Raw genomic sequence first — 25,196 nt, 5'->3', positions numbered from 1 at the left:
CAGGGCCAGCCACTCACACTGCACAGTCTGGAGGCTCAAGCTCAGCTCCAAGGGACCTCAGGCCAAGGGGCCTCAGGGGTTCTGCTGGACATCTGCAAGGGCTGCAAGCCCTAGGAGAATCCTGCTGAAAGGTGGGTGCCCCAGACACTCCCATCTAGTTTGAGGCAGCTATGGGGGCTGGGTCACACCAAGGTCTGACTACATCTTTTCCAGAACACAAGTTTATTTGGCATTTGGATGAAACGGTCCTCACAGCATCTTAAGGATTAGTGCCAACCCAACCAAAAATAAACCCAAACTAAAAACCCTTAGTGAAAGGAAAACATAAAAACAGGCATCGAGACAATTTACAGTATCAAATTCCACCTCCACAAGGCAGGTCAGAGGGCAGCTGGGCTCTCAGGAACAGTGGCCAGGGTCCTGGGGTGGAGGCCCCTCCCAGGGGCTTGGCCTGTCCCTCTGGGGCCCAGGAACACAAGTCTCAGCAAAGGCTGGCCTTGGAATTCTTCATCACTCAGACCATGGAGTACAATCAGATCCTGCAAAGGGCGGCAGACTGGACGGTAGGGTGAGGACAGACAGGTAAACCCCAGCAGAGCTCAGCTCCTGGAGTGTCGTATCCTGGAGCTGCAGCGGGCCAGGAAGCCCTGAATGCAGGCTTTCTACCCAGCCCAAGTGCCAGTGGGCTGAGCACCCCAGGAGACCTAATGAAGGGAAGGGGGCCACTGGGCAACCCCGAAAGAGCATTCTTGGACAGAATTCTGTCCAATCCAGAAGCAAGCCCACCCTCTGCAGCCCCTGAGGTCCAATTCGGCCCACCTCCTTCCTCACTGCCTCCTACATGCCAGACTGGCACCAACAGTCCCCAAAGGAAGCTTCCCAGTCCCACACACCTTGTGCCAGCCACCCTGCCATGTATACTTGGTTCTGAGGCCTGGGAGGGACCCTCTGAGCTGTTGGGACCCCTGAGGGACTTGGCTGTGGTGGTCCTCAGGACCCTTGCTGGTCAGCCAGAACCAAGACGACTGCTGCTCTGGAACCTGGCTGCCCTGCATCCAGCAATGCTGGAGGCACAAGCTTCTTGCTTTGTCCTCAGCCACCGTGTGGGGCCCTTGTAGCCCATACATGATTCTCCAGGAAGTAGCAGCCCTTCAGGGAGGGGACAGCAGGTCTGTCCGGTATGCAGCCTCCAGCAACTGGCTACTGTGCACTGAGCCCAGGGACAGCAGTTCACTGACAAAACTCACAGCTCTGGCCAGCTCTGGGACTAAGGTCAGGTCTGTGGGGCAACTCAAGATTCTCATTCCACTTGGGAAGAAAATGGGTTTCCAACCGGTGTGAGAATGTGCCTAGAGGTGGACTGTGCATGTAGTCTGTCCCCAAAGAAACCTGCGCTTCAGTCGGTCCTTCCAGAGCCACTCATGCTGGTCTGGAAAGACTGCGAGAGAAGACGGAGGGCTCCATGGACCCTCGGCCGAGAGAGCAGAGGCCCAGACACAGTCCTGTCTCAGAGCAGCCCAAGACTCAATGGCCAAGCCGGGAAAGTGGGGTCTCACCAAGTTCCCGTGTACCACCACCACTTGCAAACACTTGGCCACATATGTACACACAGACACACAAACACACAAAAGAAAAGATCCAGACATTCAACATAGAAAAGATATGGATGTGCTAAAAATCGCACAGAACCCGCTTAATCTCCAAACCTCAGAAATGCTAAAGGCCCCATGTCAGGAGACAAGACCACTGCCCAGGAGCGGACAACAGGGTCCCTCAGCCAAAAGGCCCCCAGGCAGGGCATGCAGCACCCAGCACTGCTGAGGAGGGATGGGGGTGTGCATGCGGCCACTGGGCTTCAGCAGTGGTGGACAGGGAGTGGATTTTCAGGAGATGGACACAGCCCAGGATGTTGGTTTCGGCCACCCCTCCCCCCAAAGAAACCATCCTTTATGGCACAAACAAGGTAGGGTGGGGGCAGGCCTGGCCCAGAGGTGATTCAACAGGAGGTGGGGCCAAGGCTCCAGAGTGTAGCAGACAGGAGCCCACTCCGTCGCTGATCCCCAACTCCAGAGCCGTCTCCTGGGGAAGCCATGCACAGCGATGCTGGGAGAGTTGGAGGCGGTGGGGTGGGCCTCCTGCCACAGAGCTGCGCTTCACAGAGCCCAGCTGCAAAGACAGTGGAGAGTTCAACCTCCTTCCATGCTCCCCTTCTCAGGGCCTCAGGTCCCAGAGTCCCAGGCCAGCCCCCAGTCCAGGCTGAGGTCATCTCCACGTTTCTAGCTGGACCTGTGGAGGCCAGCTCCTCAGCAGCCATCGCAGCAACCTCAAAGGCTGCCTCCCTGCCTAAGCAATACTGACAGTCCACAAACAGCCTGGTGCCCTGAGGCACCCTTCCGAGTGGCAGCCAGAGGTGCGCTCTGTGCTGGTCCCACACTCGGCTGCCCCCGGGGCTCAGTGACCGGTGGGCAGACTTCTCTGGACAGCAAACTGCAGTGAGCAGGCCCACCAAAGGCGTGTTTGTTTTGGCCACGGCCCATGGCGCCTTGTTTTCTACCTCTAAAACGTGTGGTTTGAATAAACTTTTCATTCTTCTGCCATTTAAAAAGAAAGAGACAGTGACCCAAAGCTATGCGTGTTTTCGAAGTCCTCAGGAATCTTGGTGCAGGTGCCCCCTCCTCTTGGAGGGGGGCTGGCCGCAGTCTCTATGTACACATGCCCGCCCACCGGGGGTGTGCGGCAGTGGACTGGGGTCCAGGCTGAGGCAAGCCCTTCAAGTCTCCCGCAGGGACCGGTGTTTTCTCGACAGCAAACGGGTGCTCCTAGCCCATCTGGGCCATGGGCCGGGCTACCTATACCATGGTGTTAAGGGAGCTGCGGCTGTGGCGGCCACCCCCGGGCAGTGCCTCTGCAGCTGTGGCACTGCCACTCTGGGCAGAGTCAGGGGGCACGAGCAGGGCGCTGCTACTGTCGGCGGAGTCTTCCAGGTCTGCCAGAGAGGCCCCTGCAGTGGGAAGAGGCTGCTCCAGGTGTCGGGGCAACATGCTTTCACTGCCACCATCCCCTGGGGTCAGTGGCCCAACCTCCACAGGCTCAAAGGCATCGTCATCTGCAGGAGGAGACAGAGGGTGTCAGAGGTAGGTGTGGGCCTGATGCTGGAGACATGGGGGCTGGGCAGACTGGGGACACTCCTCCTGCCTGAACACTGCCACCACTGCTGGGTGGTGAGTGGGCCCTGGCCACCCTCCTGGACCTTGGATGCTGAGGAGGGAGCCCACCCTATGTGGGCGCTGTCGTGCACACAATGCCTGCAGCTGGGCAGCCAGTACGGGTAGGGTGCAGGGCACAGTCCGAGCAAAGCAGGCTGGGGCGCACCCTGCCATCACGGCGTGCAGTGGGGGAGATGCATGGACAAGAGCTGGCCAGAACAGACGGAGGCCAGGGGGAAAACCATCTCAGACTCATTGGGAGTGGAAACCAGGCCCAGCTGGAAGGGAGCAGCATTTGATGTCAGGGAGTCACTGGGCCCAGCTGTGGAAGACCACTCAGGGCTGCAGCCAGAATAGGGAAATCAGAGCGCAGGTGACAGGGTGAGAGAAGGCAGACCCGCAAACCATGTGGTGTCTTCAGCAGCTCTGGTACAAGAAAGCTTTATGGTGGGTGGCCCACTTGCTTTGCTGCCTGCCCCTTATCACCCTAGGCTATTTTTGGAAGCCAGTGGCACAAGGTCCAGGATGTGTCTCTCTCCTGGCCACTCCCCATGGCCCTGCCACCCAGCTCATGGAGGCATCTGGGACCTACTGCTGCCCAGCAGCATCCCTTGCAGGATGCTCCTAGTCTACCATGGCCCATGTGACAGCTGACTGCAACAATCTGTGGCCCGAGGGCAAGGGTCAAATCCAAGCCCTTCCTGCACCCCCAGACTACATGGGCTCTGTGCTGGCTGCCCAAATGAGCAAACACGACTGAGCCCTTTCAGCACAGTAGTGCCAGCCGTGTGGTGCCCATTCTGCTGTGGTGGACACCTGCAAGAAGCCGGTTGCCCTGGGGTGGGGCGCTGCCTACAAGTGACTGTAGGCATGTCAGAGGCGTAACATGCAGGGAAATGAATGGGACATCGGCACTGCTCACTGGGGACAGGGAAATGGGGGTTGGAGGAGGGGGGAGACATGACATTTCCTCTTAGGCACACAGCCCTGTGAGAAACAAGTCTCAGCATCAGAGGGGTAACAGACTCAGCAATTGTCCAGTGTCACAGAACCAGCTTTCTTCCCACCTCACAGGGGCACCTCCTGACGTGACACAAGGGACTGTCATGATGGTGTGTCGGCTCACCACATGTGCAGGTGTGTCTTTACAGCCAAGTGACTGGCTCCTGAGCCTGGGCCAGCCCCGTCCCCACAACCACCACTGCCCAGCTCCCCAGCTCTCCACAGAGCCGGGCTGGGGGGCTGCTCAGCTAAAGGTGCTCATGTGGGAAGGGGTCCCAGGCCTCCCCAGAGCCTTCTGCACAGACACGCTGCAAGCCAGAACAGGGTGACCAGGGCCTTTTTTGCACAGGCCACTCTGGGAAGAGCTTAAGACAAAATTAAAGAGAAGGGCAGGAGGAAGTGGGGGTCCACAGCCTTGTGGGGCTGGGGAGGACTGCTGGGCCTGGCTCCCTCTCCCTGGGGGTGGGCAGACACCTGCAGGGTCATAGAATACACTGTCCGGGTTGATGGAGGCCTCGTAGGGTGGTGGCGGGTCATCGGGCTGGTCAATGTCTGGATACTTGTAAGCCGTGTAGGGAGGTGGAGGGTCGTGGAAGTGGAAAGTCCCGCCTTCCCCGTCGTCAGAAAGATGCAGCGGTGTGAGGCCCGTGCCGAACCCATCTGGGCCGTAATCAAAGCCGGGGATCCTCCGGCCGAGGTTGAAGTGGTGCACTGGGTCATCAGAAGGGAGACACAGGAACAAAGCTGTGTCACTCAGAGGCAGGCTGCCTGGCTCCTCAGCCACCCGTCCCCTGCTGTCCCCGAGTGTCACACTCCTGTGCCCAGCTGCCCTGTTGGGCCACATTCAGCATGCTTACATGAGAACTCTGACTTGGCCTGAATCTCCCACCTCAGCCTTCCTTCTCCAGAGCCTCGGCCCTACCCCTCACCCACACACAATCTGTCACTTGATTCTGCCATTGCTACTGTCGGACCCAGTCTCAGGACTGCACACTGGCCTTCAGCTCTAACTTGTGTCTGGGTGTCTAACATACGACAGCCTCTAAGTTCTGCCGACCTTGCAGCTCGGTGAGAATTAAGGAGAATCTTGAGAAGAACATTCCTGGCCAGCAGACAAGGGTACAGAACCACAGTGACATGGGGCCTTCAAACCTGACCTGGGTGTCCAGGAAGGCACCAGAGGTGGTACCCCCCCCACCACCTCTCTCCACCTGCCCCTGCCCGTCCCCATGAGGACCTGAGTTCCTGGAGACAAGCGTTGATTTCGGAAGCTCTATTGGGGGTGTGGGCTGCTGTGGAGGAGCCTTTGGGCTGGGCCTGGCACACTGAAGAACTCAGGCTAAGGGGGATGAGCCACACTCTCTGAGCTGCCTAATGGCCCCCAGTGTCTGCTGCAGCTCCTCTGGCAGGTCACCTTTGACATGTGGCCCACACTCATGGCTCAGGCCACTGGAGGAGGGGACATCACCATCTGGATGCATGGTGTTGCCCTTCCTTGCTGCGAGGCTCAGAGGTTGGAAAGCCCACCTCTGATTTCAGCTCCATGACAGTTCCTCAAGTGCCCATCTGTTTCTCTGCCTCTCCAGGAATGTGCACAACCCAGGAGTAGGTGCATGAGTGAGAGAGAAATGCCCCCCAGCACCTTCCATCTATGGGGAGAGAGCCCAACCCCTCCTTCCTCCCTAACTGGCCCCCAAGGAAACTGCCTGCATCCATACTTTACCTCAGACTCTGCCTTGGAGGGGACACGACCTAGGACAGGGAGACCTGGGTTAGGACTGTGGCCCTTGGAGGGCACTCACGGTTTGCTCCAATCAGGGACTCGATGCGCTCCCGGCGTCTCTGGCGCAGCCGGTGGACCATGAAGAGCAGCAGCGACAGGATGAGAAAGGAGGAAATGCAGCTGACGACCAGACGCATCCCACTGGCCATGGAGTCAAACAGGCTATTGCCATCTGTCACGTGGGGAAGAAAAATACCCTCACTCTGAGTAAAGGAGGTCCCACCCCACGTGCTTGCCATAGCCCTCCTCTCCTAGGCTGAACACGTGGACAAGGAGCATTCATGTCTTGACTCTCTGCACTTGACCTCTTAGGACAGATGGTGAAATAAAACTACTCAAAATCAAGAACACCGTGATACCACCAAAAGCAGAGGAACATTTCCACAGGACAGCCCCTCATGGGTGCCCTATGCCCTGCTCTGGCACAGGGAGGCTGTCTCAGCTCACCCCAGCTCCTTCTCACTGGTAACTGAGCACCTTCCTTCCACGAGCACCAGGCCTGATGACTGCTGTGTGCAAACACCTGCCTGCCCGTCACTTAAGCAAGGAGGCCGCACTTCCTGAGACAGAGCTCTTAAGGCCATGCCCTTAACAGCACCGAGGCACACAAGGCTACTGCCCGCACTCTCCTTGCTAATCAGGACACGGCATCACCACCCCTACCTCACTGAGTATACACAGGTATGACACAAGACGACAACACAGAGCATCGTTTTCAATAGTGCCCAGAGCCCCGAAAATAACGGGGTGGGCTCAGGACATAAAGGCAAAGGGCAGCATGTATCCCGTCAGATGTGGGGTCAGAGAAGACCTTCCTCCCTTCTGAGGCCTGGAGCTCTCTGAAAACGCTCAGTTTCCTACCCAGAATGAGCCAGGGTGGGGCAAGGTAGCTGACCCTTCCCAGAGGGGCCTGTGGTCACCCAGGTGGGCAGGGGTCTCAGGTGAAGGGAGCTGCTGGAAGGTTTGTAGTAGGAGCAATGTCCCTGTGGAGCTCAATTCAGGGCAGCTGCTGCAGGGAGCACAGGCTGCAGGGAAGGAGTGTGGGGTGTTGGGAAGCCAGTGAGGAAACGTCTATGGTGTCCAGAGGAGGAAATGACAGAGGCCCATGCAGGGGGTACTGACAGACAGGGAGAAGTGACAGCATGGCATACATCTCACTCGAATTTTTACCATTATTTACTGATGGACTGAGCAAGGGACAGTGAGCACCTACTGGACTGCCACTCAAGGGCCAGGAGCAGCTGCAGTCTGCAACAACTGCTGCAGACACGTCTCACAAAGAACAGTCCACTCAGGTGTCATTTCACAAATGTGCCCCTACTGTAGCTGTGAGTCAAATACCCTCAGTCCTTAACAAGCCACACAGAGGACCCCCACCCCCCTGTTCCATGCCAGCCCCGGGCACACCTGTGCAGACCCACAGGCACGCTGGGGATACATGGGCACAGCACACAGGTGGGGCGGGCATGGGGAAGGGGTCATGCAGCTGACCTCCAGCAGAGCTGGGGCCAAGAGGCAATCAGTTCCAGCCGCAGGGCCTTCCTTAGCTGTCCCGACCCTGCGTCCTTCCACCCTGTTGGTGGTCACCACTTGGAGGAAGTGCTCATGGCATTTCCTGGGTGGAGGCCAGGGTGCTGCTCAACATTTTGCTGTGCACAGGACAGCGCCACACACAACAGCCACACGCCCAACAGTTCCCTGGTGAGGATGCCCCGCCCTGGTGCACACGGGACTGTGAGGTGCTTGTGGGGAGCCGCTGATGGTGGGACAGGGTGATGCACGTGCTACCGGGTGTGAAGGAAGAGCACTGACAATGCCACTGGCATTTTCACAGGCTCTCAACCTAGGGGAGACTAGCGACTGGCACGAAGTCACAGAATGATAGAACCAGGAAGTGGTCCCGGGCGTACCTGCCTCCACAGACTGAGGGTGGAGGTTAGGGAGAGGAGTGGCCTGTCAGCTCCTGGAAGAGAACCCTGCGAGGGTAGGGACCTCGCCAAGCTTTGGGAAGAGCTAGGACTGGCCACTCCCCTCTCCAACAGGCAGGTCAGGTCCCCAGCCACCAGCCCCGAGGAGACACTTCATGACCCACGTGTGAGTGGCTGGGCTCTCAGAGCCTGCTCCAAATCCACACAGATGACCAGAGCTCTCTTTTGCTCTCCTCCCACGGGGCCAGAAAGCATCTCCAAAATCTGTGTTTGTTTCTGACAGCACCTGTGAAGTGAACATGTGGAAAGGATACATCCTCTCCCCAATTAGCTGCTTTTCCTGGTGCCTCTGACCTGCTCCTGTCTCAAGAGAACATTCTGTCCCTATCTGTGGGCCCAAGTCCATCAGTATGTGTCTGTTAATTCACGGCCAGTTCAGAGATCCCAGGGAGCTGCTCAGAAAGCAGCACCTTTGCCATGACTAACTCTTAATCAGTCCTAAAACAAACCCAAGGCCATGGTCCAGGTCCCTCACTATCCTTCCATGATGGGGACCAGGAAGAAGCACCTCCTAGAATCAAGCCACCTGCAGTCAGGCATAAAGAAGAGAGTCTGTCCCAGGAGACAGAGGCCAGCCCAGGGATCTTGGGGGATCTATGAATGGTTGGTCCCTCCATGGTGTTCTAGACAGTGCAGACAGGACTGTCTTCTGCCTCCCAGCTGACCCGGGGCCCCCCAGACAGAAGACATGTTCTACTGGGGTAGATCCTGCCCTGGAGTCCACCCAGCCTGACCCTCGATCTGAAGACTGAACCAGTCCAGGTCTCCCGGTGGCCACCCAGCCTGTGCATGGAGATCTCCAGTGACAAGGAGCTCACCCCTTCATTGAGCTTGGTTCTGCGGTAACAGCTTCAAATCTCAGGTGGAGCAGAAGGTCAGCAGGGATCAGAGGCCAAGGCCCTGGACCCCGATGTGGACACCTCACCTCACCTCACCTCTAGGAGCCTTGAGATATCAGGGCTGCCCCAAAGCACCCGTGCAGGAGGGGGCAGAGAGCAGTGTGAGAGTTCAGTAAAACTGACGTGGCTGTAACTTTCATTATGTCAGCCTTTGCTAGGCGTCGTACCCTGTGCGGATTTAATTTGTTTCCCTCATGACCAGTACTGAGCGTCGTTTCAGGTTCTTGACTCCATCATACATCTTTTCTTCAGTGAAGTGTAATTTGAATCTTTTTTTTCATAGGGTTGTTTTCTTACTGAGTTTTTAGAGTTCTTTATATTTTCTGAATACAAGACCTTTGTCCAATTTGCTTTTTGCAAATTTTTTTTTTCAGTCAGTGACATTTTTTCATTACCTTTATAGTGTCTTTCAAAGAACAGAAGTTTTCCATTTTGATGAAATCTAATTTGTAAATCTTTCTCTTAAGAATTATGCTAAAATTGTTGCCTTTTCTATGGTCACAAAGATTTTTCTCTTATGTTTTCTTCTAGAAGTTTATAGTTTAAGGTTTTACAGTTAGGTCTATGACCATTTTGAGTTAATTTTACAGACAGTAGGAGATACAGTGTAAGCTTCTCATTTTATTTTTTTACATATGGATATCCAACCGCTCTAGCACCATTCGGTGGAAGACCATCCTTTCTCACTGTGAACTGCCTCTGCACCTTTCTCAAGTATCATTTGACCATATTATTTTTCATATGATTGAGTGGGATTATTTCTTGACTATTCTGTTCCACCAATCTGTGTCTATTTTCCCATCAATACCCCACTGTTTTGATTACTATGGCTGTAGAAGATAAGTTGTGAATCAGGCAGCATGAATCTTCCAACTTTGTTCTGTGTAAAAACTTTTCCTGCTATTCTAATTCCTTTGCATTTCCACATAAATTTTAGAATGTGCTTGTCAATGTCTACAAAAGTCTACTGGAATTTTGGTTGGGACTGCATTGAATTTATAGATGACTCGGGGTGAGTTAACCTCCTAATGATATTGAGCCTTCTGATCCATAAACATGGTATATACCTTTCCTTTTATTTAAGCCTTTGATTTCTTTCATCAGCATTTTCTAGTTTGCAGCATATAGAATGTACACATATTTTTTAAGATTTATAACTAAGTATTTCATGTGTTTTGGTGCTATTATAAATGGTACTTTTCTTAAAAATTTTCGATTTCCAGCTGTTACAGGTAGTATATATAAATGCAATGTTTTTTTGTGTGGTGACCTTATATCTGGAGACCTTGCTAATCATATTTATTAGTTCTAGTAACTTTTCTGGTATTCTCCGGGATTTTCTATGCAGTCATGTCATCTGCAGAGAGATGATTTCATTTCTCCTTCTCTGGCCTGGATGCCTTTTTATTTCTTCTTGCCTTCTGGCACTGGCTTTAACCTCGAGTACAATGCTGAACAGGTAGCAAAAACAGACAGTGTCCCTTTCTTGCCTTGTTGAAAGGATCACTCTGAAGACTAACTCCTGAAATCCTATTTCAGTGTCTCCAGTTTCGGTGGCAGCAACTCGTTCTTTGGTGCAATAAGGGCACTTCCCAGGAGAAGGCCCCTGGGAGCGAGTCTGGAGCCTGTGGAAGCATGGCCACAGTGCAGGCAGAGTGGGGTTTGGCAAGCTGCCTGGTTGTGAAAGAGTGGTCTGCAGCAGCTCTAGGCCTGTCCAGACACACTGTGGGTTCTGCTCTGCTAAGAAGTTCTCAGGACTGGGCAGGCTCCACTGTCCACATATGCCCAGAGATGGGTCATCCTTGTATATTTCTGGGCATTCTTACATAGGCTGGACAGAGTGGCAAGGCAGTACTGGTAGATTCCTGAGCAATGGAACCAGGAATCCAAGTGATATGGCTTGTAAAAGACACAGTCTGACTCCAGTAGAAGGTAACTGGGGTGGAGGTTTGGAGTGATGTGGCTGGGGGCATAGGAAACTTGGTAAGCACCCAATGAATGCTTCTCATGACCCCATGGGGCTGTACCCTATACAAGCAGAAAACTGTCTACCCTATAGGATGGGGAGACCCAAGCCCTGCCTTATTCATCTCTGGCTCCGTGTGCCCTCGCGGGCTCAACTGCAAATATGGCCTCTGTGCTCTCTGCAGTCAACTGCACATGTCTGGTGGTACGTGTGCCAGAGCCCCCACTTCCACCCAGCCTCAGACATGGCCTCTGGATGATGGCTCTGTCCTCCCACCCAGCAGCCATCCTGGCATGAGGGACTGACTCTGACAACACTCCACTCGAGGACAGTTCTCATCATTGTCATCCTTTCACCCAGTCTCCAGGCTCTTCTCCATGGGGGCCCCTGGAGATGAAAACAGCCACCATGCCTACCCAAGCTGCCATTCTGCAGGGTCCATGGCCCAGCAGCTTCCACAAGTCCCTGCCATGTTGCTCTTACACTGTGGCACCCAAAAAGGAAACAAATTCATGCTTCTGATTTACATTTCTCTGGAGCTCTGAATTCACAGAGTGGCCAGCTGCACAGTGTGCAGAATAACAAGCACGTCATACAGAGTTCGACTGGTGCTAATGGGCCTGGAGAGCAGGAGCCCATCAGCTGCTCTGTTTTGCAAGTGGAAGGAAGAGGCTTGTCCTAAGACCAGATTCCCAAATAGTGTCCACCTTAAAGGACCACCTAGTGGTGAGCAATTTTACCTTGAAATTGAGGATAATATTTCATCTTTTTCTTGAAGATTCTGACAGTAAACACTGATGACTATAAGTAATGACAATTGTCACTACCCTCCACATCACCATGCTAGAAAACTGGAAGAGCTCAAATGTGGACATAAATTAGAAGTCAGGCTCTGAGTCTTTTTTTTTTTCCTTTTTGTCTTTTTTCGTGACCGGCAACGGATCGCAACCCTCAGTGTCGCGCCCATACCGGACCGGGACCGGCAACGGGATCGCAACCCTCGGTGTTGCGCCCGTACCTTGCTCAGCCAGTGAGCCGCTGGTCTGTATGTGGGGTCTGTATGTGGGATCCGAACCCTCGGCGGGAGCACCGCTGCACTCCCAAGCGGCGCACTGTAGCAGTGCGCCACCGGGCCGGCCCTCTGAGTCTTTTTTTAAAAAAAGAACAGGTTTGAAGCCATTAAGTTCCAGCTGATTTGTGAAAATGCAGCCACACTCAAGTTCATTTGTGAATGCTACCTGTTACTGGAGAATGGGAACAAAGCAACTTCAGGGGTGACAGTTAAGGAGGTGGCTTGTATGAGACATGTACGCCTACTAGAGTAGCCAGCCGTCAAAGCCTCCAAGACACCTCTGTTAGCAAACTCTGCCATCACTGCTGCGCCATGTGCCATGAGCTCTCAGGAGCCTCCACCACTGAGGAAGCAAAGGACATCCAGCCTCCAGACCTGAGCAGGGAGACTGACTTGTGACCCACCATCAAGAGTCTCACCTGGGTCCAGACACATGAACTTGCAGCACTCTTTGGGGTCCTTGCGGTACTGCTGGCAACCCTGGGGCCGCTCACAGAGGGCAGCCACACACATCTCGGGCTCCCCTCCATGGCAGGTGCAGCTCAGGCATGGGTCGTCTCCCTTGGGAGTGAAGTAGAACCCTTCATCCACCACGTTGTCCTTGATGTCGACGCATGTTTGACCTGCAACAGGCACGCACATGCACAGACGTATGGTTATGAGCAAAGAGAGCCCTGACCTTTCCTACCTGAGCCTGGGGGGCAAACCAAGTAACTGAGGAGTTGACCAGATTGTGTGTGAGAGTCCTCCCTGGAATGCTGTGGATCTGCCCCACAATGCAGGGAATGATTGTCCAAGAGTGGCCACCTCAACACACTGTTACAACAAAGCACATGTGGCTGGGGCAAACATAGCCCATGGGGCCCAGAGAGCCAGGGCAGAGAATGCCAGATTCTAGGGTGAAGGTCCCTTGCAGAAGTGTTCGCTTTTAAGTTGCCTAAATAGCTTATGTACAAGATTTCTTCAATTCTAAGATGCAGCTGCTGAAGATATTAACCATTTAAAAATCAGAATGTATCTCAAATGAATCTCCAAAGAAGCTGCTAATTCTGCTTGGGAAGATGGTTCACTGGACTGGAGACACATGGGGTAAACTCTGTGCAGAACTGACCTGGGACTAGAGTAAGAGGAAGGAATGGCCATGTCCAGAGACAGGAATCTAAAAACCTGGAGCCGTAAGCTGTTGGCAGACATGATAGATGCCTGGGGCAGGGGATGAGGAATGAGGAGGGCCTGCAAAGGGACAGATGCTCAGTGAAAGACAAAGGGACATGAGAAGGAAGCCATTTCCTCTCCAAATGGGGTGGGGATGTCTGTAAAAAGACTCCTGAGAAATTTAACAACCATGGGTCTGTGCTTCACCTAAGAATGGGGTCAAATGTAGTCACCCACCTGGTCAAGAATCCCAGGGCAAGAAACTCACCTAAAATTATTCCCTGCTAAAACAAAGAAAAAAGAATGAAGAAAAACAAAGTGTCCTTAGAGAAATGCAGGACACCATTAAGTGCACCAATATATGTGAAATGGGAGTATCAAAGTAAGAGGAGAGAGGAAAAAGAGCACAAAAAATAGTCAAAGAAATAACAGCTGAAAAATACACAAATTCATTAGCGGGAGGTAAAAAAACCCTACACATCCAGGAAGCTCAACAAACTCCAAGCAGGATAAATGCAAAAGATCCAGAAGCTGACAGTGCAGTAAAAATGCTAAAAGTCAAAGACAAGAAAGAAAATGTTAAAAGCATCAAATGGAAAACGATTTGTTACTTATAAAGGAACTGCAGTAAGATCAACAACTGACTTCTCAGCAGAAACATGGAGGCCAGAAGCAGTGGGATAACACATTCAAAGTGCTCAAAGAAAAAACTGTCAACCAAGAATCCATATCCAACAAAGGCTACCTTCCAAAAAAGGAAGGCAAAAATACTTTCCTGACAGACTAAAACTGACAGAGCTTGTTGCCTGCAGACCCACTTTACAAGAAATACCAAGGGAAATTCTTCAGGCTAAACGCAAGTGAACCCCAGGCAGCTTTTCAAATCCACATGAAAAAACAAAGAGCACGAATAAAGGTACTTATGTAATTAAAAATTACAGTATAAAGGCATATTTTCTCCTTTATTCTCTTAAATGATTTAAAATAATATCTATATAATGTAGTGCTGGGGCACTTACAGAAATGTAATGTATCTATAATACATTTACCAATATATAATAGCACAAAGGAAATGTGTGGGAGCAAAGCTTTATTGGACTAAAGAAACTTGACCGAAATCTTAAGCCTTATTAAAAAAAAAAAAATTAACTCAAAATGGATCACAGACTTACACGCAAAATGTAAAAACTATAAAACTTTTAGAAAAAAACATAGGAGAAACTCTTCAGAACATAAGTCTAGGTAAAGAGTACTTAGACTTGACACCAAAAAAAAAGGTCCATAAAAGGAAAAATTAATAAATTGAACTTCATCAAAATTAAAAACTTTTGTTCTCTGAAAGCTCATGTGAGGAGGAGGAAAACAAGCTAAAGACTGGGAGAAATATTTGCAAACCACATATCAGACAAACGACTGGTATCTAGAATATGTAAATAACTCTCAAAACTCAACAATAAAAAGTCCAAATAATGCAAATAAGAAATGGACAAGTGACATGAATGGACATTTCACCAAAGAGGATACAGAGATGGCAAATAAGCACACAGAAAGGCATTTAACATCATTAGCCTCAGGGAAATGCAAATTAAATCCACAAGGACACAGTGATGTATCCCTATTAGAATGGCTGATACGAAACACAGCGGAAAGAAAACAAGTGCTAGTGAGGATGTGGAGAAGCCAGATCACTCACACACTGCTGGTGGGAGTATAAAACAGTACAGCCACTATGGAACAGTTTGCTTGTTTCTTAAAAAATCAAACACGCAACTACCATACAATCTAGCAACTGCAACTCTGGGCATTTATACCAGAGAAATGGAGACCTATGTTTGCACAGAAAACTGTATGCAAATGATCACAGCAGCTTTCACTGTAATAGTCAAAAACTGGAATCACCTCAGATGTCCTTCAACAGGTGATGGTTAAACAACTGAGCAAAACCATGAAATGCTACTCGGTAATGTAAGAACAAACTACAGTTGAGCATCCCTAACCCAAAATGCTCCAGAATACAAAACTTTTTGAGCATCAGCATGACACTCAAAGGAAAGATTCATTGGAGCACGTTAGGTTTTTGGATTAGGGATGCTCAATGGGTTTAGTATCTGCAAATATTCCAAAATTTAAAAAAATCTGAAATCTGAAACACTTCTGGTCCCAAGCGTTTTGAGATACAAAATGAACACAAACCTGTATTTATTTAACTATTTGATGGCTTTCCTGAAAAAAGCCAACCCCCAAAGATTACTGACTATATTCCATTCACAGAACATTTCTGCCTCATGATGTGATGCTCGACAAGGGCCAGGCCACATATGACCAAAGAACTCTGACCCGCCACCTCTGTAGTAACCAGCGCAGAACAGTCAGGATCTGGTCAATGACCACCAGCTTCCCTGTTCCGTGTCTGTACTTACAACCCAGGACCTGCCAGAGAAAGCAAATGTGCTCCCCAAACCCATCACCTAAACTTTCTTGATTCTGGTTGCCTCCTCCCATCAGAGTACACCTGGGCCTCTAGGGCACTGGAGAAAAGCCCCTGTGCTGGCTCCCACTCCAGCTGGAGGAGGGGCAGAGCACCTGTGAAGCCACACCCTGGAGACCCAAGCACCGCCCTGCCAAAACATCAGCCCCCAACACCAGAAGTTTACCAAACTTGGAGTGACATTCCCAGTGGACTCTGCTAGTAGAGCTGCAAGACACACTCTCTGACACATGGCCCAAAGCAAGAGCTCGAGTGGAGGATAAAGCAGACATTAAGAGAAACCCTCTGGCAAACCAGCCCCCACCCCAAATGCAAGGCATCACTACTATATATAAAGTCCAGGGTGCACTAAGGGTAACCACAGTGCCAACAAACCCCAAGCCTGGCCCAACCCCCGCCCCACTACACTAAAGACCTCCCCACAATAAAGTCCTAGCAGAAGGAAAAGCACAGCCAAGTGCAAGCTACCAGAACTACTGAGCTCAGACTCTACCATCCTACACGAGATGTCTGACTTTAAACCAAAAGCCCAGAAAAAAGCACCATGCTCCAGAGACAAAACAGTCCACAAAACCAGACTCAGATATAACACAAATGAAGGAACTATCCCACATGCAATCTAAAATAACTACCATTAGTATGTTAAAAGTTCTAATGGAAGAGGTAAGCAACATCCAAGATCAGATGGAAAATTCAGCAGAGAGAGAAACTATAAGAATCAAATAGAAATCCTAGAAATTGAAAAACACAGACAAAATGAATGAAACAGATGAAGAATATCTTCAGTAGGCTCAAAAGCAGACTTGACAGAGCCAAGGAAAGAATCAGTAAATCTGAAGCTAGATAAATAGAAATTACTCAAACTGAAGGACAAAAAGGAAACTAAAGAGATGACAACTAGATGCAATGCACAATTCTGGGTCAAATCCTGACCAGGGAATAAAACCGCTATAAAGGAAATGACTGGAACAACTGACAAAACTGGAACAATGGACGGTGGATTACTGCATGGCACTGTACCCATGTTAAAAGTGTCTTGATTTTGATCAGTGTACTGTGATTATGTAGGACAGTGTCCTGGTTCTTAGGAAATATATACTGAAGTATTTAGGGCTCAAGTTTCACAGCATCTCTAGTTTATTCTCAAATGATTCAGAAGAAAATATGTAGAGACAGTGGATGATAAAGCAAATGTGGCAAAATAGAAATAACTGGTGATCCCAGGTAAAAGGAGACCAAAAAAAGAGAAAGAACTAGTGAGTCTGTGTAGAGGATGTGAGCAAATTCCTTGTGCTCTTCTCGCAACTTTTCCCTAGGTGTGGAATCGTGCCTAAACAACACGTCACAAAGGTCTCCCTCTCCCTGGCCCAGATGGTCTTATAGGTACGGTCTGCCAGACACTCAAGGACAAGATTATCCCAATTTGTACAAATGGATTTAGAGAATGGCACAAGGGAGTGTTTCCCAACTCACTTCATAAAACTAATATAAATGTGATACGGGTGTGGAATCGTGCCTAAACAACACGTCACAAAGGTCTCCCTCTCCCTGGCCCAGATGGTCCTATAGGTACGGTCTGCCAGACACTCAAGGACAAGATTATCCCAATTTGTACAAAGGGATTTAGAGAATGGCACAAGGGAGTGTTTCCCAACTCACTTCATAAAACTAATATAAATGTGATACAAAAAAAGTCAAGGAGAGTACAGAAAAGGACTGTAACAGGCCAAGTTCACTCCTTAAAAGGGTTCCAGAAATTGTAAATAAAATGTCGGCAAATGGAATCCAACAATATAATATATACACAAAAACCATGTGGATGGCTTAACATCAGAAAATCTGTTTTTTGTTTTGGTTTTTTTTTTGGTTGCTGGCCAGTATAGGGATCGAACTCTGGACCTTGGTGTTATCAGCACTACAGTTTAACCAACTGAGCTAACAGGCCAGCCCCAGAAAATCTGTTAATTTTTTTTGGTTGCTGGCCAGTATAGGGATCGAACTCTGGACCTTGGTGTTATCAGCACTACACTTTAACCAACTGAGCTAACAGGCCAGCCCCAGAAAATCTGTTAATGTAAAATAATAAACAGATTCAAAGAAGAAAAATCACATAACTCCAATAAATGCAGAAAAAGCATTTAATACAAATCAATACATTTTTATAATGTAAATATTCCCAGAAAACTAGGAATAGAAGGGACTTCCTTAGCCTTATAAAGGTATGTGCTCAAATTCTATAGAAAGCATTATATTTAATGCTGACTCACTGAAAGCATTCCCAAGTTAAGAAGATATGAATGCTCACTGCTACCACTTCTAATCAACACTGCATTGCAGACCTTAGCGAGCAAAGTTAACACCAGGGAAAAAAAGGTAAAGAAATAAAAGTCAAAGATTTGAAAGAAACAGAACTGTCTGAATAGAAAATCTAGGAGAATCCACAAACTAAAAGAATAAGGGAGTTCAGAAAACTCATCTTAAAATTCATACAGAAAAGGGCCAAGAGTAGGCAGCATAATAGTCATGAACAAGGCAGAGGAGGTCACAATACCAGCTATCAAGATTTATCACGAAGCCACTGCAAAGACAACAGCCTGGTATTGACACAGGGTTGACAAAGAGCCAAAGGTCAGAATGGAGTCCAGAAACAGACTCAGCCATATGTGAAACCTTGATCTATGACATATCAGCAGGGAAGGGAGTGAAGGTCTAAATGACTGGGGCTGAGGTCATCAGCGGCTGCCAGGGCCAATTTCACACCCACCCCGTCACAGACGAGGGCTGGATGGAGGTGAGGAGTCCTGCCCTTAGTTGGCACAACCACACTGTGAGCCTCTTAAGCTGAAAGAGACCTCCATGTGGAATTTGGGCGAGTGAGCTGGCAGAGGAAGGGAAAGGCCCGTAACACTGTAGACTGGGGAGGGAGCAGCAGTCCAGACAAGGCAGACAGAAGCAGAGAGGATCACAGAAGGAGCCTCAGAGAGGTGACCAAGTGGCTCAGATGCTGCAGAGACGCCACATGATTGGCAAGTCCTTGGGTCACCGTTCCCATTTAATCTCCTAACAACACTTATACGGTAGGGCAGGAATTATCCTATCTATCCTAGGGGAGAGAACTGTGGGCTCAGAGATGTCTCCCAGCTGCCCAGGCCACAGAGCTATGATGGGCCAGCAGGGCTCACACCCGAGAGCAAGGTGTGAGTGGTGAGGGGCATCTGCTGCGACACTACAAAGCCATTCTGCCTCAGAGCAGCGCAAGGTTGGAGTCCACTTGAGGCTGACACCAGGGCCCAGGCATTTCCCTGAGAAGCAGGCTCGGGGGGCTTACTTCTTTTACACAGAAATGAAGACTTCTCGTAGCAGCTCTCGGCATGCCAGCTGTGGAGGTCGTGGTGGCGCAGGGTGGGGAAGTGGAAGCACTGGAGCTGGGCACAGAACACATTGTCGTTCTCAGACATGGCCGAGGCAAAGATGGGGTCTGGGGGCAGGAAAACCTCCGAGGAGCCTGTGGGGGAGACACAAAGTGGGGTGGGACATGACAACATAATGTCAGCAGATTAGTCATGCACAGTCCTCAAGGGGACCACGGTGTCAAACAGGACCATCAACCAAAGAGTTGTGGACTGCAAAGTGCTAGTTGTCACTGTGGTTCTAGCTCCAGGCACGGGCCGGGCAGGGCCCCTCCTATGGAGATGGAAAACACCCAGCCAAGCAAACACTGGGTGGCTGCAAGTACTACAGAACAGAAGGAGGGGCTGGATTAGCTGGCAGCACTCAAAGTCAGAGCACCAACGCGAACAATCAAGTAATGGATTATGATACACAGTGTTAAAATGCATGAGTTCATAATGATAAACCAACAGATAGACAGGGGAAACACATGGGTAGGGAAGGTTCTTCCCTAGGACAGAATACCCAGTAATAAATTAGGGACTCAGAAAGTCTCCACACTGCCCCTGTGAGGAATGTGCCATTTGGGTGGAATTATTGGCTCTAACACCCACCGAAAGCATTGGCGTTCCCCAAGCTGGCCAGGGTGAATACCCGGAAAGCACTGGCTCCCTGGGACCCTCTCTCAGCACCAGAGAAACTCTGTCACCCACTCAGATCATGTCCACTAAGCTGGTGAATAGGCGATTAGAAATCACATTATCCTTGGTGCTGAGGGCAGGGGTGTGGTACATTTTGGGGGAAGAGGCTGCTAACCTCCCAGTCTCTCTTCTGAACGTCCCAGGAAGGGGGGTTCTGGCCACACCCCAGGATGAGGCACAACCAGCCCCCAGAGCCTGTTCTTTACCTGGCACAGCCTTATAAGGCTTGGCCACCAAAAGATTCCTTGAGGCTAACCCAACACAGATCATTGGAAATATAAAAGCAACCTTTTCCAGCAAGCAGAAGAATGCACGCACACCTTAAGCTCTCATTCTACTAGGATGGCAATGTTTACCCCTTTAACAACACACCAGGCACTCCCACCCACACCTTTTCGAACTCTGTTTACTCCCAGCACTAAACATGGAGTTTGAAAAGAGCTGGTGAGTCCAGAAGCAGGTCTCACTCCTTGGGCATGTGGACACGTATTCATTTTGTGATCACTACTTAAATCCAATAACAGAATTCTCAAATCCATTAGATAGGGCACAAGCAGCCAACAACATGCTGCCACCTGTGCAGAGCTGCTGGAGCTCAGGGCACCCAACCCTTGCTTGGGGGCCACTTGCACACTGACCTGCCCCAACAGGGGAATCTACATCAGCCACAGCTGCCAGGGTCGATACACACTAAATCTTGTTCTAAGTTTTAGGTTCACTCTCCTTATGCCCCAACGGAGCCACTGAGATAAGCGTAGCCATTAGAGTCCACCCAGGGTCCTTGCCATTATCATGCCTGGGATAAGGGTCCCAATCCCCCAACTTAGAACATCCCATTATGCCATGAAGAACGATGTCTTCCTCTAACTACCAGTGTCAAGAAGAAAGCCGTGTCCCTGAGTGTCTACACTGTCCTGAAGGCCAGCACCCTCTGCTGGGGCGAGGGGGACAGGCCTGGCCTAGGACTGCATCGTTGCAAAGATTTACCTCCAAAATTTGTGACTAGCACAGACGAAAAACTGCTAGGAGAATTATCCTCTACACGTCACACTGTGACTTTGGGGCCTGTAACCCAAAAGCCATTTATTTGTCCACCATTGCTGTGGGAAATCTAAACAAGACACTTACAAAGTTGGGGAATGCAAATATAGGTGGTGCTTTAGGAAGGGAATCAGAGGACACAAGAATGAAGTGACATCCTAAGCAGGAGCGAGGGCCAGCAGGTGCAGCCCTCTCTGCAGCCCCATCTCTCCTCCCTGCCCTGTTCCAGCTGCCAGGCGTGGTCCCTGCCTCTCTCCAAGGAAGCCGGCTGAGGGCACTGACCCTTCCCAATCCGTCCCAGGGCCCGCCCTCCTCACCTATCCTCAGAGACACTTAAGACATCCACGGCAGGACTGGGGCGTGTTTGGGGAAGAAACCAGACCCAAGCTAGAGCCAGAGGCCCAGAGAGCAGCCCAACAGGAGAAGCCTGACGAGGAGCGCTGTTGGGGAGCATGGCTTGGGCAGCAAGTGGAGAGGGTACAGGCAGGGTGTGCCCGGGCCTGGGGCCTTACCAGGGACAGGAGCTCAGCTGCCCACAGTGACTATGTTTCTTTCACATTGCCTTGGTATTTCCAAGCAACTCAGAATAATATCTTAGAGACAACACACACGCGCACACACACGCACGCATGCACGCACGCATGCATGCACCCACAATCTATTTTAACTCTATCCACCTGATAGTTTCCTTCAAGTTTTGGATACTAACTCTGACCTCTGTCCTAGGAGGCTTGTTCTTCCTTTTCTGGCCCATGTCAGTGGCATACTTTGTATGTCAATTTTTATGTCCCAATCTAAGTCCTTAATTTGAAAAGGAGGATTTCATGTCTAGAAATCTGGCCAAAGTGAGAAGCAACAGGGGGCTCCAGAGAAGGCCCCAGCCACACACAAGGCCTGACTAGCAGGCTGCACACTGGCCCCAGGGTACCTCCTGTTGTCAAAGGCTTCCCTACAATCTGGGGCCACTCCTCTCCACGACCCCTGAACCAGGTACCCTTGCAGGACAGGCACCCCCCAGGTGAGAGGGTAGAGAGAGGAGGGGAGACCCCAGCAATATCCCCAAGTCAGGATGATTCCCACCAATTTAAAACTCAACAACACTTTCAGCAGACCAGAAAGGCTTACCTTTGAATGCTACCTCCCAGCGACCTTCTAAGGAGCGGTTTCGGCCGGTGATAACATACTGATAGCCAACCCACAACCTGTAGGGGACAGAAACAGGGACCTCAGTGGCAGCAGGGAAACAGCCATCAATAACTGTGTGTGTGTGTGTTTTAGTTATACTGACTTCCAGAACAACTCAACTTCTAAAACATTAGAGTAATTTAAGTTTTAACAATTTTAATAAAATGTATTAAAACTCTAAATAACAAATCCATGGGTCAGAAAAGTTTTCTCTCAGGTAACTCTTGCCAAGACTGCCCTTATTAGTTGATCCGAAAAGCTTTCACATCAAAAGCAAGATCAACCTTATTCTTGGTGAACACAAAACCCTGTGAATACAACTCTGAATATGCGAAAATCACAGAATGGTCATTCTAAAGGGGTGAATTTCATGGTATGTGAATTACACCTCCAAAAGAAACAAGACCCTGTGAATACACACTGCCATGCTGGTAGAAACACATCAATGGCTTCCTTCTCAGATGTGGCCACCTCAGGCCTGCAGGGTGCTCCTGAGTGCAGAGGGGACCCTGCACACAGACCCAGCCAACATCACAAGTACCTGCTGGGTCTGTGCCTTTGCCACAGCTCTCCAGCCCCAGGCCTAGAGCTGCCCATGGCAGGTGCACCCGCTGCAGTGCCACTGTGCCCTCACCCTACACTGTGCACACACTCAGCCCTACAGGACACCGACTTCCCAACCCACGGGGCTATGCCCTCTCACTTCTCCACTGGGCTCACAGGCATTTCCTTGTGGGGTTGGCACAACAACTTGTGAGCTAAAAGTTATGTGTCTCACTCTGCAGCTGCAGAAGGAGAAACAGCACGGTCTTATGATTTGCCAGCATCGCACGGGGCATAACTGTGAAGCCAAAACCCAGCTCCCGTCTGGAAACAAAGGCCCTCTGTCCACCTGCCTTGGGTCATTGTGCTCCCACAGCATGTGGCAGCTGGTGCCATTGTGGGGAGGCAGCAGGCGACCGGTGAGGGAGATTGGCCATCTCTTACCCCTACAGCTCACTCCCCCTCAGGGCTGTGCACACCTCTGGGAAAGGAGATTACAGCTGGCTGCCACTACCTACTCCCACCTGTGGATAGGTGGATAGGACAGCATGACATGACCTCCAGAGGTGGCACACCACAGGCCTCAGGACACCCTTGCCCCCTAAACAAAAACACTAGGCCTGGCAGAGGCTGTGGTCAGCTGCCTTTTCCACACTCTCCCCTTGATGCAGCAAAGCCAAGAGGTCAAGAGCCAGGCTCTAGGGCCAGCAGGCCTGGCTAGAATCCTGGCAAACATATGGCCAGTCACATGCACATCCACTCTGGATCCCCTAAGGCTTCTGAGTGGGCCTGAATGGGCAGCCCATGGAAATCACTGAGCACAGAGCCAGCAGGACTCACTTTCTCAGGAAGACCCTCACCCACCTGCACACCCCTAGTGCCAGGCCCACACAGCCCCATAGCAAGCAGCCCCTCCTGACACAGGCGAGCACCCGCTGCCTGCACTCGGCAACTGCAGCTGTACCACAGAGCGAGCCAATGTAAGGGGCTGGCCCCCAGTCCCACAGGTGGCAGCAGAGCCCAGCCCACCCCTGCACCCTCCTCTAGCCCCCCACCCCATCCCGATGCACACTCTAATTCCTGGATCCATTTGCTTCCAATGGGCATGGCTGGCCTTCCCCACAATGCTGGCTGACGGCTGTGCCTGAGGAGTGCTATGGGGCAGCCAGAGGCCATGTGCTCAGCGGTCATCAGACGCAACCTGCAGTCCCCGCAGGCCCCCAGCCCAGGACTTACTTGCGCTGGTCCTTCCAACCAAAGCTCCGCTCTGGCTGATCCCATTCCTGGGCCAGAACGAAGCGCAGCTCCTGGTCGGTGGAGAAGGTAGCAAGGGAGCCGTTCACGCGCTGGCAGGTCTGTGCACAGGACTTACTTGCGCTGGTCCTTCCAACCAAAGCTCCGCTCTGGCTGATCCCATTCCTGGGACAGAACGAAGCGCAGCTCCTGGTCGGTGGAGAAGGTAGCAAGGGAGCCGTTCACGCGCTGGCAGGTCTGTGCAGCGTCCCAGTAGTTCTCCCCGCTCAGGTAGACCCTGTAGCAGCTGGCCGTGCCCTCATAGTGGTGCCACCCTGTCGGGCACTTCCCTAGGAAACATGAAAGACACAAGGGGAGTTGTCCCCAAAATTAGGATCCTTACTCCAAGAACACAATCGTGTGCTGCATCAAGGACAGGCACACCTCAATCACCCTAGAGAAGCAAGGAAACTGAGGCCCAGGAGGACCAGCTCCTGCTTCTAAGACCATATACTTTGTAGAAATGTTCAAGTTTCTCTAAAACACAGATTCAACTTAAGGTACAAGTATATTCAGTAATTCCTTCAATTTTGATAAGGAATTTCTATAAAGTGGATTTCATTTGCTGATTAAGTCTGGTTAACAAGACAGCACAACTCCCCGTACAGACTCACTGCGAGGCCCTGGTGGGAGTGAGCAGGAGGCTCCCTGCCCTCACTTCCCCAACGCCAGGCTCTCCCCACCCCACCCCTCCTTTTCTGTTCACATGGGCATTTTCAGTAGGGTGCTGGCCAGAGCTCCCCTAAAGAGCAGACTAGTAGACCAGAACTGGGAGGGCTGTGAGACTGTGACCAACCCTTGCCTCCCACAGACGAGGAAAGGAGGCTCGGGCAGGGCTGCAGCTGGCAAAGACCAGGAGCCAGCCAGAGCCCAAGTCTCCCTGAAACTGGCTAGCGTCTTTTCACCTTGTGGACCTGTCAACCTGCCCCTCAGGCACAAGAAGGCTTGGAACCTTATGGCTTACCTTAGGTAACACTAATGACCTGTTTCATAGAATCTATAAGCTTCAAATGCTGGGGTACCTCCTATTAGTACGCTGAAGAAGAGTAACAATTTTTAGCAAAGCCAATTTTTTAAAAATTGCAATTTTGGGGCCGGCCCGGTGGCGCACTGGATAGTGCGCCGCTTGGGAAATGTGGCGGCGCTCCCGCCCGAGGGTTCGGATCCCACGTGCGGACCGGTTCCCGCTCACTGGCTGAGCGAGGCGCGGGGGCGACACCGAGGGTTGCAATCCCGTTGCCGGTCCCTGGTCCGGTACGGGGGCAACACTGAGGGTTGTGATCCGTTGCCGGACACGGAAAAAGACAAAAGACAAAAAAAAAAAATTTGGAATTTTTTTTTCCTTTTTGTCTTTTTTCGTGACCGGCAATGGATCGCAACCCTCAGTGTTGCGCCCGTACCGGACCGGGACCGGCAACGGGATTGCAACCCTCGGTGTCGCACCCGCATCTCGCTCAGCCAGTGAGCGGCCGGTCTGTATGTGG

At 51.0% G+C, this 25,196-nt stretch overlaps 1 protein-coding gene across 1 annotated transcript; it reads right to left on the bottom strand.

Moving 5' to 3' along the window:
- Positions 1-203: 203 nt before the first annotated feature.
- On the bottom strand, positions 204-23,767 carry DGCR2 (DiGeorge syndrome critical region gene 2). Its single transcript, XM_008591833.1, has 7 exons — positions 23,656-23,767; positions 21,817-21,893; positions 18,888-19,064; positions 12,336-12,539; positions 6,011-6,163; positions 4,683-4,919; positions 204-3,106 (listed from the first exon to the last, which is right to left on the bottom strand). Exons 3-7 carry the CDS (start codon positions 19,015-19,017, stop codon positions 2,850-2,852), a joined length of 981 nt encoding a protein of 326 aa, XP_008590055.1. The 5' UTR covers positions 19,018-19,064; positions 21,817-21,893; positions 23,656-23,767; the 3' UTR covers positions 204-2,849.
- Between the last annotated feature and the right edge of the window lie 1,429 nt (positions 23,768-25,196).

This window comes from Galeopterus variegatus, unplaced genomic scaffold, assembly GCF_000696425.1.
Source record: "Galeopterus variegatus unplaced genomic scaffold, G_variegatus-3.0.2 Scaffold7334, whole genome shotgun sequence".
Taxonomy (NCBI): Eukaryota; Metazoa; Chordata; class Mammalia; order Dermoptera; family Cynocephalidae; genus Galeopterus; species Galeopterus variegatus.
Note: the sequence above shows the minus strand (reverse complement) of the source record. Positions and strands in the feature narration are given on the sequence as shown.